The sequence below is a fragment of the Trichogramma pretiosum genome, unplaced genomic scaffold, assembly GCF_000599845.2.
Source record: "Trichogramma pretiosum strain Unisexual culture from Peru unplaced genomic scaffold, Tpre_2.0 scaffold84, whole genome shotgun sequence".
NCBI lineage: Eukaryota > Metazoa > Arthropoda > Insecta > Hymenoptera > Trichogrammatidae > Trichogramma > Trichogramma pretiosum.
Window position 1 is genome coordinate 399076 of NW_019640790.1, and position 14228 is coordinate 413303.

Below are 14228 nucleotides of genomic sequence, written 5' to 3' on the forward strand. Positions count from 1 at the left end.
AATCCTGTGCGATTAAGAAGAGAAACCTTAGAGAAAATGTTTACAGCAAGGATTGCAACTTTACAAGCCTTATCTACTCTCCACTGCTGTACTGGATAATATCTCCTCGACAGAGCCATACGTATGTGTAGTTTTAAGTCCTCACTCCTCTAATGAATATTCATGCCAGAAAAAGAAATCAAGAGAAAAAGAAAGAGAGAGAGAAAGAGACGAGAGTGAAACAGAGATATATATACGTATGTATTATAACTCGCAGGTGCAGGAACATCGTTGCCACGTAAATGGTTCTTCCTTCCCTCTCCTTTGCACACACACGCACGCACATTTCTTTTTCGACGTACCAAGGGATTAACGTGCTAATCCGAGCGAAGCTTTAATTTTCAATGCACTCTCACGTATCCGCTGTCTTGCGAGCAGGACAATGGAATCGATGAATATGAATGTAAATGGACGAAAAACACTTTCCCCATTGGAGAAATATTTTGTTTTTCTCCTTGATTTACGAACTACTTTTTCTCTTATTCTCAACAAAAAAATAATAATTCTGTTAGCTATGGATACGCTTGAAACCAATGATCAGTTTTATATCTGTATAGACGAAAAAAAAATCAAGACACTAAAGCGTTTTATGAAAACGATAAATCGTCATTAAGTTTACGCGTGACGTTGCATGCCCGTAACTTGATGGTTTACAGCGCCAGCTATATGGATAAGCGAGATAAAACGAATAATAATCTTTCTCTTTCTTTTATGAAGTTTACAACTCGTTTGGTCGAACCTCCCTTTTGCTTTCTCGAGATAGTCATCGTCAGTGTCTGTGTATTGGCCCCGAGCGTTCACACAGCGTGGCGCTTTCTCATGTTGATTCTCATAAGAAAAAATTTAGTTCGAACGGCCGACACTGGCAGTTTTTCAGGGCGCGTCCTGTTTTTCCATAAGATTACGTGTATATGGTGACTGTAGCGCCACTCTAAGCTCCGCCCAAACACTCAGAGCGAATATACCGACCATTTCAATCGAAATATTTCAAATCCGCGAAAAGTTTTAACGAGCACTCAACGTACTGCACCGAGTGGCTAACTCACGTCAAATTTTTTGAATTTTTTAAATAAGCATTCTACTACTTGAATAACTTTATTTCTCATTGGACTTGACAGCAGAAATTTGGTAATTTACGAAATGGTGTATTCTCCTGTGATTTCAAATAAAAATTTGCTATTGTTATTAATTATTTATTTTTATAAATATAAATAGCAATAACATAGAAAAAATTTGAAGGAAAAAGTCAATATTTATAAAACTTGAGCTGAAAATTGATGGAAAAATTTAGCAGACGAAAGCAGAATTTTCTCAAGAACTCGACAGATAGATGCATTTCCACATGACATACGACATCCTCGTGAGCTCTTCTTACTTTTACATCTACCAGACATACTGTGCATAGACGTTGAATCTAGCGCGCAAAAGAACATCGATATCTGCTTCTTGTCTTTTGATTACTCAGCGATCAACTTACGAAAAGCCATTATTGGCTAAACTCGATCTTGCAGTAAATCGAAAAGAAAACAAACCTCGGCTAAATATGTTTTGTTTTTCATTGCACAAAAAATATTACCTCTTGATTTGACATTAACATTTATTTTTAGGGAGAAAAAAAGTTGCATCAAAAAACAAATCCGTCCGAAAAAAAAAAATTCTTACACGTTGAATTATGTTCGAGTAAAGAATGACCAGGCTAGACACTGTACTGGTGCTAAACATCGAAATAAACCATAAAAATAACTGAAAAGGTAACAGTGCGGGAATGCGCTGTTGCGCTTGAATGAATTCATTACCACTGTCACAGGGTATTCACCTACGGCAACTGGGCAATGGCTAAACATATTGTAATTTAATAACCGACCTCGCGATAGCAATCGCGCAACCAAGCGTGTATTATGCATCGTGGAGGTAAAATTTTTTTCTCTGCATACGTAAATTCTCAATATGAATGCAAAAAACAAAATGTGTAATATGATATAAAAAGAAGTAATGATAATAATAATTATACCGCAAACGGATTGGAAGGAAAAAAGACGCGCGCACAAAAATTTTAATTTTAACTTCGGCTTTTGTCTCGAAGGCATTTTATAATACAGCCATATTTGATGCCGAAAAGTATAGAGACATACACATACAGAGAAGACGTTGTTGCTTTTTTTTCTTGACAGAAATGCAAAAAATGTGTAGTCGGAGCTTTCGAACGAATGTTGTACAAGTAACTGTTTTATCTATATGTATGCGAACATGCAGAAAATTGTCTCGATTTCCACGAAAACTTGTGTACGCGTTCGAATTTTTTTTCTTAATACAAACATAATATAGTCGCCTGCATAATCTTTCTCATATATCGTAATGTTTATGAACACATCAAAGTAAAATATTTATTTAGTATTATCCTGATGACGATCTAAATATTTATAAACATACAAAAAATATTAATATACATGCTTGAATTTTAAAGCACCTAATACGTTTTCCTGATCGAAGTAAGGAGCATAAATCAAAAGTAAGAATATATTATTATCTGTTTCTAATATTGCTTTTCTTCTCAATTGTTTATCGTACTTATGCCATTTCTTCGCAGTATGAGTATCATTTATTTTAATTTTCTGCAATTTTAAAGTGTTTTACAAACGTAATAAAAAATGTGCTATTCTCCTCGCTTTTCTTGTATTTTTCGCTCCAATACTCTTTTCGGAAGATGGACAAAACGCCCATCGCATCAATCGGTGACCCCAATGTTCACAGCACTCCAAACCTACCTACGCTACACTCACTTTTTAAAGAAGAGATAAACACTAGTCACACGCTAGTTCTCAAGTATTTGCTGCTGCCGTAGCTGTATTTGGTTGTTATAATTAATTAATCGATCAAATATTTCAAACATTTTCATGGAATCGCGGTAAGTTGGTGGTTTTTTCATTCACGTATTTGTTCTATCAGCGACGTTTTAACGCATAAACATGAAAGAGAACATGATGGTCATCTCTCGCATACCCGTCGCTCTCTATCTCGTATTTTCAACAATATTGGACGTTGGCCAGAAGAAGAGCTGCTCTGGCCCTTTTTTTTATTTTTATTTTTTGCTTCACTTCAGTCAGTCGAAATAAATAACGTGTCCTTTCTCTTTGCTATTCTCTCTTTCTCGTTGATGTAAGTGTGCACGCTCTCGCATACACATATTTGTGCTGGAAAGAAAGAGAGAGAGAGAGAGAGAGAGAGAGAGAAAACAAAGGTTTTTCAGTTTCGTTTTTCGTTAACTCGCACAATCGCGCAACGCGCATGCACGCGAGTCTTTAAATACGATTAAATTTCGAAAAAAAAGAGAGGAAGAGAGGGAGAGAAAGAGAGAGAGAGAGAGGTAACTTTTCTATCCCAAACACTTTTCGCCGGTAATACGTAGAGCAGCAGCTATGAATGCGCAGCCCGATCGTGCGGGAGCTCGCTCGCGCGTATTTTAGCCTCGCGTTTTTTCATCATCTCTTCTACACACGGATGTAGAACTAAGCTGAGCCGAACGCGCGTCTATATCTGTATAGGTACGGGGTATTGCGAGAGAAAATAAAAACAAGCTCGGTGTACATGCGGAAGTGCAAGTATACGCGGCGGTGCCGCGCGGCACGTGTGGCTGTGTATGTGCAGCGCGCAGTGTACCTAGCGCGTAGTCACGTATTGGCTTTAAGCTAGAAGCGCAACCCGAGCGAATTTCGTCCGTTAATGCGAGAGGGAGAGCCATGCCCATTAGCGCGCGCCACCGTCAGGGAGAGAGAGAGAGCGAGAGGGAAGCGTATTCCGTGTATATAGCACACACCGTTGGCACATGACGGCCGCTACGTGTGCCTCGGAGCTCCGCCGTTATATTCGCTTTTGTTTTTGCTCCGTATAGTTGCGTCAACCGACCTATGCCCCGGCCAAGAGTTAAGGATTATACCGTCAGGGATACGACGCTTATAACCAATGCGATACTTTCTCCTTTTACCTCCGACGCCCATATATCTGACGTTCTTTATATTTAATCCATTTTAAAGTAAACGACACTCGCTTGAAATATTATCGACTCGAGTTATAAGGATTGGATATTTTTGAGAGAGGTCCGAAAAAAAACTACCTTTCTTTCGATGGCATCGTACGTACGTACGTACGTATGTATAAGTCAAACCACTGCACCGCTCTCTCCGTCTCTCTTCCTTTCTCCTTGCGCTTAAATTCATTTTTTTCTTAAAATTTACGACGTACCAAATTTTTTCGCTCCTTTTCTATTTATACCCAGCACCACATGATTTGAAAAGCGAAAAAGAAAAAAATGGGTAAAATCTCACACATAGCTCGCGAGAACAGGTCTAGAGAATACGATAAAATACCCATAGGACACGGCGAGAATCGCGCTCCTCTATATGCGCGATATCCTTCGCTTCTTTTTTCTAATTCTCGGATTCGCGCTCGGCTGCACCCACAAATTTTCTTTATCGTCTTTGCATTTCACTCGGTGCTTTTTAGCGCGCACTGCTGCACGCATACGGTATGGAAAGGACCAAGGAATCAAAAAAAAAAAAGAAAAAAAAAGGACGGAGAAAAGGAGGGGTTGGGCAGAAAAAGAAGAGAAAAGCGAAGAAGGAAAAGAAAAGGGATGATGCGCTGCGCCTTCGTTATTTTTACACATCGCTGCAGGGTTAGTCTTAATCTGCGAATCGGATGAAAAAAAGGAGGGAAAATATACCAGCATGGCAGATGATGGCCCGTGTGCGCGGAGCTACGCGTGATTTGCGGTGGCCAGCCACCTACGACAACAAAGTCCAAGTCGACTCCTCGCCGAGTTTCCATTTCGATCTTCCCTTAGAGCCCCATATATGCGCGGCGTGCTTATATAACTGTGTCGCCTTCGGGTCTGCTCTCGGACGATTTTTAAAGTCTCGCTCGAGCGATAGCTACTGCCGTACTTTATAATAAGGTGGGCGTACACGCGTTTTCGAGCGAAATCGATTAATTCTCGACAAAGTAAAGCTTTTACAGCGCTGCGCGTTACATACACACGCAGAAGCATAAGCTGCCGCGCGTGCGTATACATGTATTTACGGAGCTGCTGCTCGTATTTGTGCGAAAGCAATGAGAAAGTAACGGAATTTCGTAGCCGCGTGACTACGTACGGAAGCGTGAAATGTTCCAAGGTGTGTAACAATGGCGCAAACTCGTCTATGATCGTTGGACCAAAATATTATGCGCGAAATTGCGCCGAGCGACGTCCAAGTAAAAGAGTCATTGCTTTTTAGCACATAGGTGCGCGCGTCGTCTCAAAGAAAAGAGTACGGCATACGGCACATTTGTGTGCGTTTGTGTTTATGCGTTATATTGCTTGGCTTTGTCCCTTTTCTCCTATTGTATTTATACGATTGCAAGATTGTCCCATGCCTTTACTTTGCCCCTTTCTTTTCTCTCCTTGCTTGGAAAAACTACCCGAATATAATATATTTCTTTCTCGCGCTTCGAATCGATGGAAAAGTATTTTTTCGACCTTTCTCCATTGATTGAGTCGCCAGCTATAGCTAGCTTATAATGCGTCCTATAAAATATTAAAAGGATTTCAAAGGGATAATCCTGTATTTATATATATAATAGCACAGGTTTATTGTATCCGGGCCTGAAGCGATAGCACGCGGACACGAGCACGAAAAAAAAGGTATAGGCGTTTGTAAAAATTGAGCGAGAGAAGCTGTCCGATGTGTAGCTAAGAGTTATAAAAGAAAAGGAAAAAGCCGAAGAATAAGTGGTCAGCCGGCTTGGAGCTACGTGTACACGTATGGCCGGCTCGTAAAACTCAACGAGGCTATTATCACACTATATTAACCCTCCCTTATACACGCAGCGCCGTCAATTTTGATAAGCTATTATATGCTTCTCACTTATATAATGCTAATAAAAGCATCGACGCAAGAGCAGTGGCCTCGTTTGCTTTTTTTTCTTTTTTTTTTTTTTTGCTTCGACAACTTAGACGTATTCAACTTATTTATATTATACGCGCAGTTTGACCAAGTGTTCTCTTTCTTCCTTTTTCTCGACGTATTATCTCTGTAAATTTCATACAGCTTGAGCGCGCGCACCCACACACACCAATGTGAAATAGATGAAAGAGAAGTTGGACAGAAAGAAAAGAGAGGCATGGAGCATTCGGCCGCGCTCTGTACTTTATTTACGCGAGCGCATGTATAAGTATGGGTGTGAGCTTGCAAAAGAAGGGTAGGAGGTAGTTCTCCAATGAGAAAAGTAGAAAAGCAATATCCGCGCGGCGTTCCTGCACACGCCTTCGGTCAATAGGTTTATCCAAACAGATGCATCGCTAAAATCTTTCTCTCATACAGTGAGTGAAAAAATACATTCCGTGTGTACGTGCATGTGACGGAGAGCGGAGAGAGAAAAAAGAAATCCAAATCTTACCATTCAAAGCCATCAAGCTTGATACACATATATATACACACACATAATACAACAGTGGGCCGGATAAAGAAAGGAAAAAGCGTAAACTGAAAGACCACACTTCAAAGACAGAGCTAGTAGTACGAGTCAATATTTTCGGACCGAAAGCTTTAGCTATATACATAGACGTACGTTTTCTTTTCTTTCTCCCTCTCTTTCTCCATCACTTTTTCAACTTGGCCAGAGCAAGGGAGAGAGAAGGTATTGGAATGTAAAGAAGAATTGAACGAGAAAAAGATCAACTATTCGCGTGAGTTGAGTTTGCGAGGAACAATATGAATACATCGATGAAAATAAGAATCATGATAAGTCACCGTTTTGTTGTTAATCGTCCACTTGAGCTGGGCCTTCGGTACCGACGGCCAAGCGGTGCAGTTGGCAGTCACGTTCTCGCCCAGAGCGTACTGCTGCGTTAGCCCGGTTATCTGGGGTCCTTGCTTCGGCAGAGCTGAAACAAAAATCGACCAATTAATAGGTATCGATACATCGTGCAATGATTCTCGACGAGTTTATAGTCGTTAAATTTTGTCCACTGGAATTTATCCAATCGCATTAGTATCGTACGACTGACCGCTCGCTCGCTCTCATCGGCAAGTATAATTTCCTCGCATGATTTCATCCGTTACATCGATTGCGAGGCGCGCCCAGTGCAGCGCCCTTTCAATCACGCTTGCTTTTGCCTGAATTTCCGCAACGATAACTCGAGCGAGCTTTTTTCTGCTATTTTCGAGCTTTAACAAAGGCAGCCATAATGCGCTGCGATGCTGTTTTCTATTTTTATTTAATTTGACGAATAAGCTCGATTTTTCACAAACTCGGGCCGCGTGTAATACGTATGGCTGGTAATTTAGCCGGTCCATTCGTCGGAGTTTCTGCAGCGATGGAAGGTGAAAGAGAAGGGCTCGCGATTAGAAGGCAACTGCTGCCGTCGCGCTCCTGTATAGCTATATATGCAAGCCATCAAGCCACGACGTAGAAAAATTGAGGCGCTTACGGGGTCGGACGAGGGATATAGCGCATGTCGCGACGCGCCGAGAGCTAAGAAAAGTAAAACAAAAATAATAAGAGAAGCGCGCGGCAGCTCACGCGTGCAATTACCGCCGCAGAATGGCAAACTTTGTATCAGACTGAGACGCCGCTGTAGCTAGCTGCAGCTCTGCAGACCCGTATATTGGTATTTTTCTCCCTGGCGCGCGTAATTTACCACTTCGCGACAGGCAACTTGGCCCGAGGTTCTTCTTTTTCTCTCTCTTTTTTTCGCCATTTTTCGAGCGTCGACCGAGTACGATTCGAACGAAAAATTTGACGAGAAACAAAAAAGAGTCAGCTCGTTAGTCATAGCCGAAATTAGTCACACGGAGCCTCGCGTATTTATAAACACACGTGTACGGAAAACAATGGATAAACATGTACAAAGTCAAACAGAGAATAAAAAGGAAAGCGGTGAAAGGGCGATCGTGAAATAAAATATATACTGATTACGCGCAGCTGCACTAACGAAGAAAACAACTGGGCTTTTATTTTCGTCGTTTAACAAAGTGCGCGAGCGGACTGTAATGACCGGTGTATTTTTCTATGACGCTTTACGCCGTAAAAATCAAGCGAAAAACGCGAGCGCATAAAAAGTTTTGCTCGTGCGTGTGTAACGGTGGCCGAATAAAAACCCGCGTCGATTTACGCGCTGTAGAATGCGTTGCGCCAACGAACGGACGCGTCTATGTGCGCGTATGAGCACGTGGCCGTAAGCCTGAGTGAGAGCGAGTGCGAATGCGAGAGGTCTCTAAATGATGAAACTAAGTTAAAAGCGCAAGGTGAGAATGTATCCCAAATTAACAGTCGTACCAACGGACAAGCGCCAATTTAGAATTACAGTTGAATTTCTCTAGGGGAGTAAAGTCAGGAAGTAAATATATATTCGAGCTCGCGTTTATATATGAAGGAGCGAAAGTGCGTTAGATGGGGCTATACACAAGCGTTGTGATTAATTGCGTAGCTCTCTTTATTTTTTGCACTCAACCAGCTGGAAAAGTATTAAAAAAAAAAAAAAAATAGCAAAAAGGGGAAATTGTTGGTAAAATGTTGTCGAACTCTGTATGTAGCGATACATCACTCGGAATATATTTCCAAGCATCATCGGAATACCTAAATCACTGTCGTTCGGCTCATTGAAAACCGCAAATATAGCTGGGCCGCTATACGTTACACTCGCACACGGACACACATACATTTCATCGTCTGTTTCGAATCCAAGCGACGGGCCACGCGGAGGGCAAAAATTATGCCTCGAGCTATGCATAATACGGAAACGTAGAGGAATATAGACGTTACGCGCTGGGCAACGTGTAGCTATATAAGACGATGAGGCACGGCTTATAGCCTCGTGCACGATCGCACAAATTTATAGGGTCGTCTTTAATATGTTCTTCTTAACATCCTTTTACTCGCTCGACGTAAGACTCGTAAATTTCGCCTGGACCTTCTTTGCGCGGGGGAGCTCAATTTTGCAGGCCATAGGAATTATTATATATATCGTACCAGCACGTTTTTATCGTATTGTGTGAAACATATCCTCGGGGCGTGCGGATATAAAAAGCAACTAATATACGGAGCCAAAATGCAAATACTCGCCGAGTGGGAAAGAGGGAGGAAAATAGCTTTTTTCAATATCACTCAGTAGCGAAGCATTAAAACTTTTTGCTTTGGCTAATTCAATCGGATCTCAAGTCTCACTCTCGCTGTCTCGCGAGATGTTGAATCACATTTTCGTAAGCATCGAACTGCCTCTCCTCACTTAATATATATGCAGCCGTGTATGACTATTCATATATACAAAGTTGCTCGGCAAACTTTTCTGGAATAAACGACGTTGCTGCTTCTGCTGCTGTCCTTTCCTTTTACATATATGAGAGAGAGAGAGAGAGAGAGAATGAAGAAAGGCACACACGCGTATACTTCTTGGAACCCCTTTACGAGCATGAATATTTACAAATGATCCATGAATATTTAAGCTCTCTAGAGGCCGGGTTACGATACGTATAGCATTAACAGACGAAGCGAAGAACTGCTAGTTAAATACGTGTAAGACACGTGTGCAAATGATGGCTCCTAGATATTTCTCGCGACTGCATGAATACAAACGAACTAATTGATAAAAGTGAGGAGATAACATAAGACAAAGGAGACAACATAATCGAAAATGTTGAGCTTGCAAAAAGCTCACCTTACATCTTATACAAAACATTGAAAAAATTCTTCAAATATAGGTCTATGTTATTATGTTAAGAAGCATAATGAACAGTTGACTCGATGTAATCGATGACAAAAAAGATATGAATCAACGTCACAGATTAAAAGTCAGATTGCTGGAATGTATAAGCGCACGTACAATATAGGAAGCTGGAAAGAAGCAAAAGACAATCTGGCGCCTGCTGTATCGTTACGGTGCAGGCAGCCGCGGGTAACGTACAGCTGCGCGCATCGAAGACGACGTCGAGGAAAAGCGACGGGCAAAGGAATGGAGCGCGAGCGAGAGAGAAAAATGTGCAATTTCAAATTGTTGGCGCACTAATATAACGTTGTGCATAATATACTGGAACGGAATATTATGCGCGTATGTATACGCGCCGGCTCGACGTACGCGCGTATCATTCCTTGCTCTTATTTCTATGAAAAATTTTTCTCTTCGTTATACGCCGTGAAAACTTTGGCAATCGAACTCGCAGATTTTTCCACAATCTCAAAGTTGGAGCGATGTGCGGCATTGATTCTATATACAGGTACATGGAAGGAAAGCTTCAACAGCTGCGGCATTGGCTCTATCATTATAACATATAATTGCCATGGGACAATGGAGATGTTCCATAATAGGATCGTCTTCTGGCACAGCCTTTATGCATCCTTTTGCTCCTTTTCATTTTCTATAGAGTATACCTATGTGCATTAGTGCACGTAGCGCAGAAATATCTGATTACTCCTTACTCGATCTCCTTCCCTTCGCAGCGCCAGCAGCAGCAGCAGCAGCAGTAGCATTACTTTTCAGTCATTTCCACTCTTTCTCAGTCTTTCTCTTTCTCTCGCAAATGAACATGGAAGTGCTCAATTATGCCGAATTAATTAACTCTTGCTTATCGAATCCGGATATAAAGTCACCTAGGCGCTATCCTCTCCAGCTTGGTTTTTTTTTTCATCCTCGCAGAGAACTGGAGAAATATAAAAGAATATAGCTCGGTGCTTCGATCTGAGGATTTTAACGTTCGGCTGAGCACGAATGCGGAAACTCGATGGAAATTGGCGAGCTCTTGTATCGCTCTGCTTCTTATTAAGCTGCATTAAGCCCCGGCGCAGGAGGGCGCAGCAACGATCGTACAGGTATATACGATGGCGTAAATATGAATCGAGTTGGCTACGCGTTATAATACACTGGCGATGCCATATTCTCGGTCGGTATACGTATGAAAGTTAATTCAATTGTGCAGCGAACGTGGCCGCGTTGATAATCGCCTCGCGACTCGCCGGGGCTCAGCTACGCCGACGCCGTTTTCCTACGCATTTCCCAAAGTTCGAGACTGTTTTACCTTGATCACTGGACGCGCGAGTATAATCGAGAATCGATATATGCATATAGAGTCGGGGAACTATTTTCGCGAAACGTTCATTTTACGGGGCGAGCAATTAAAATCTAGCGTTAAAATTACAATGGTCGCGCGTATACGGCATTAGGTATTAATACATTCGCGGCTGGCGTCGGCAGTTTATTCGCGAGTGCATATTCGAGAGCACGAGCTTCATCTGCGTGTGTGTGTGTGTGTGTGCAGTGTACATAACTACATGCACGTACGTAGTATATCGTGTGGCGAATAGTTTCGTTAAACTTATCGTGGAAATCTGTTTTAATTCATATACATGCAATGTAAAGAGAGAAATACAGAGAGAGAGAGAGAGAGAGAAAGGAAGGGAGAAATAATGTTCCCATGAATATGCGCGTGCGTGTAATACGGTACATGTACCGTGAAAACTTTTCACATTGTACGTGCGGTCATATAATATACGTGTATGCATGTATACTTATGCGATCTTCTCGATGAACGTGGCCTCCCTCCAACTATTATTACTTTGGGATGTGCGCGATACCCGCGCCCCGTCCCCGTCTGGATAAAACAGACATGGAAATTAAGCGAAACTATGCACTTGGCCCGGTTCGCTGCATCGAATTAATAGGCGGCGGCCGTCGTGCCGCCGCTCCTCTTCCGAGCTCAATTTTTACTCCACTATTCAAGTTTAATCGAATTTCAATGGTCCGACATTCTACGCCTCTACGGACGGACCCACTAGAATGGAAAACTTATGCCGTATCACCGAGAGCGGCGATATATCGATCATATGCTACAACGACCAGAGATGCTAGTGCTGCTGCAACGGAAAAATAATCGACCAATCGCGTCTTTGTGATACATATACGTGTACAAAATACATGGAAAAATGGCGCAAAACTATCAGCCACGCTTGTATTTTATATATATCTGTGTATATCGTATAAACACGCGATTTCCCGATAACGCAACAAAAAAGTGGAGCGAGAAAAAGGCTAGACAGAGAGAAGGGCCCAGAAACGTAAAAGTCATCCGAGCGAAAAGGTCGGCTGATGCTGCAGCAGTCTGCTGTAGCAGTCCGTAGTGGCGCGGCTGTGGCGAAACTTTATTCGCCAGCTATTTTCGGTCCGAAGTATACGGGCGACGTTATCATAGAAATCGCCGCATTACGCTTGCTGCCAGTGCCGCTGCGCCATCGCGCAAGCTCGCATCCATATGGAGCTATTAGACTTTTCCGCCAGATTCGACTTTTACTCGATAACAAACGAGCCGGTAAGAATTTACGATTCCACGCGCAGTCGCGGCAGTAATGCCTCAGGACATGTACGATTAGTCGACGATGTAGAGTCGGCAGCCCAACTTCTGATTGCTCCGAGCCCTCGTTATATCTCGCGTAGAGAGATGATAATCGTAGAGCCGAGGCATTAAATGATTCGTCCTCGTTTATGGCAAAGTCCTGAAAAATGTATCCATCCTATATCTATATACGTGTAGGCAGCCGTCTTTGTGCCGCCGCTACGGTAGCCCGGTCGCACACAGCTAGGCAGCTTGCAGCGGCTGCGGCTCCGAGAGAGGCGCGCCCGCGAACCAACCGACGCAAAGTTTTAATTGGATTCTCATTATATAACGGTCCGGGCGTGCCTCGCCTCTTTTATTTCCGCTGAATTGGACTTTTGATCTCGCCGCGAGCGGCCAGAGGCTAACAGGAAAATGATACAAATTGCTTCAGGCTTATTGTCGCCTGCTCCTAGCTGCACACTCAAAGATAGACGCTTTAATCTATGCATTAATGTCTTGCGCGACTATTTTGCTAATATTTCTTACTTTACAACTTTTTTGTCTAGCTGCTGGTAAGCAGTGAGCGATGATAGTGCGAAAAAAAAGACAAGAGCTTTTGAGTAGCTCGACGGCGAGGGAAACAAATGCTGCATTGGCATTTTCTGCATATAGCCATTTCATAGACGTGTATGAACGCGCCGCGTTGTTTCTCACGCCTTTGGTGAAAATCTTTCGCGAGCGAATTCGGGAGTTTATCGTTGTGTGCGCCTGTAAGTGTATGTGTGTGTGCAAAGGCGATTGACCGACTCTTTTAGCTCCTTGCTTTATATCGTTGGCCAAGCGCCAAGTACTCGAATGAGAGAGCGGGAGAGACAGAGAGACAGACCGAGAGAAGTAGAAATGTCAGTTTTACGAACGTACGTATATAAGTATATACATCTACAGCAGCGTAGCCGAGATTCACAGGGTTTAATTCTTTTTCTACTTTTTCTGTCCCTCGTTTTTTTTTCTTTTTTTTTTCTTTTTTTTTTTTTACAAAGTATACGCGACTCGTTTCCTGCTGCTGACCCGGTGACCAGATTTATTGGTTTGCGCTAATTTGCGCTTCAGAGCCCGCGGCGGTGGCGGCAAGCTCGTCGAGTGTCTCGCGTATTTTTTAATATTCAACGAGTTTCATAGAGCGCCAAATTTTCTTCTGCTCGGCTTTCCTGTTTCTATATCGCGCTCGTGCTTCCGATCAAAGGCCATGGATGCCGGCCGTTATTGGACGCCTCGCTGACAGTCCTCGCTATACACAGCTAAACGCGCAAGCTCGCGCTTTTACCGCCGTTATACGTAGTACGCGTGACATTAAAGCGCCACCCTTGGAGATTCATTGTGGATTCGGCAATCTGGTTTATACCAGGACTCTGTGCGTCGTAACGAAAGGAAAAAAAAACGTTAATCGCATGCAGACTACTGCATCCCTTCCACTCTACGCTCACGCACGCATACACGCTGAGAGAGAGAGAGAGAGAGAGAGAGAGAGAGGAGAATCTCGCGTTTGGTGGTGTTTTATGGCTACCATTCGTCAGTCGCGTACGGCCCCGGCTATACATACACTACCGGCTGCAGCGCAGTTCTCGATATAAATCTCTCGTCGCAGCTATATCCAGCCCAAGTCGCTTTCTCTATATGCTGTACGCGCTAGGCTCGATATCGCGCGCCCGGCAACGACTTTTACCCGGGCCACGAGGTTAAGTGCCTTTTCGTTAACATCAATCGTGCGTCGTTTGCCAAACCCACTTAATAATCGAATTGGGCCTCTGCGGACTTGCTTCGGATATTTATTTCCTTTTTTTATTGCCTCCT

The 14228-nt window shown here is 42.9% G+C and overlaps 1 protein-coding gene across 1 annotated transcript in view; it reads right to left on the reverse strand.

Annotated features, from left to right (window-relative positions):
- Nucleotides 1-14228, reverse strand: part of LOC106657761 — a 98966-nt gene that overhangs the window by 3812 nt on the left and 80926 nt on the right. Inside the window, exon 4 of the mRNA XM_014379435.2 lies at nt 6825-6958. Coding sequence (XP_014234921.1) covers nt 6825-6958 — 134 coding nt within the window. The remainder of the gene's footprint in view (nt 1-6824; nt 6959-14228) is intronic.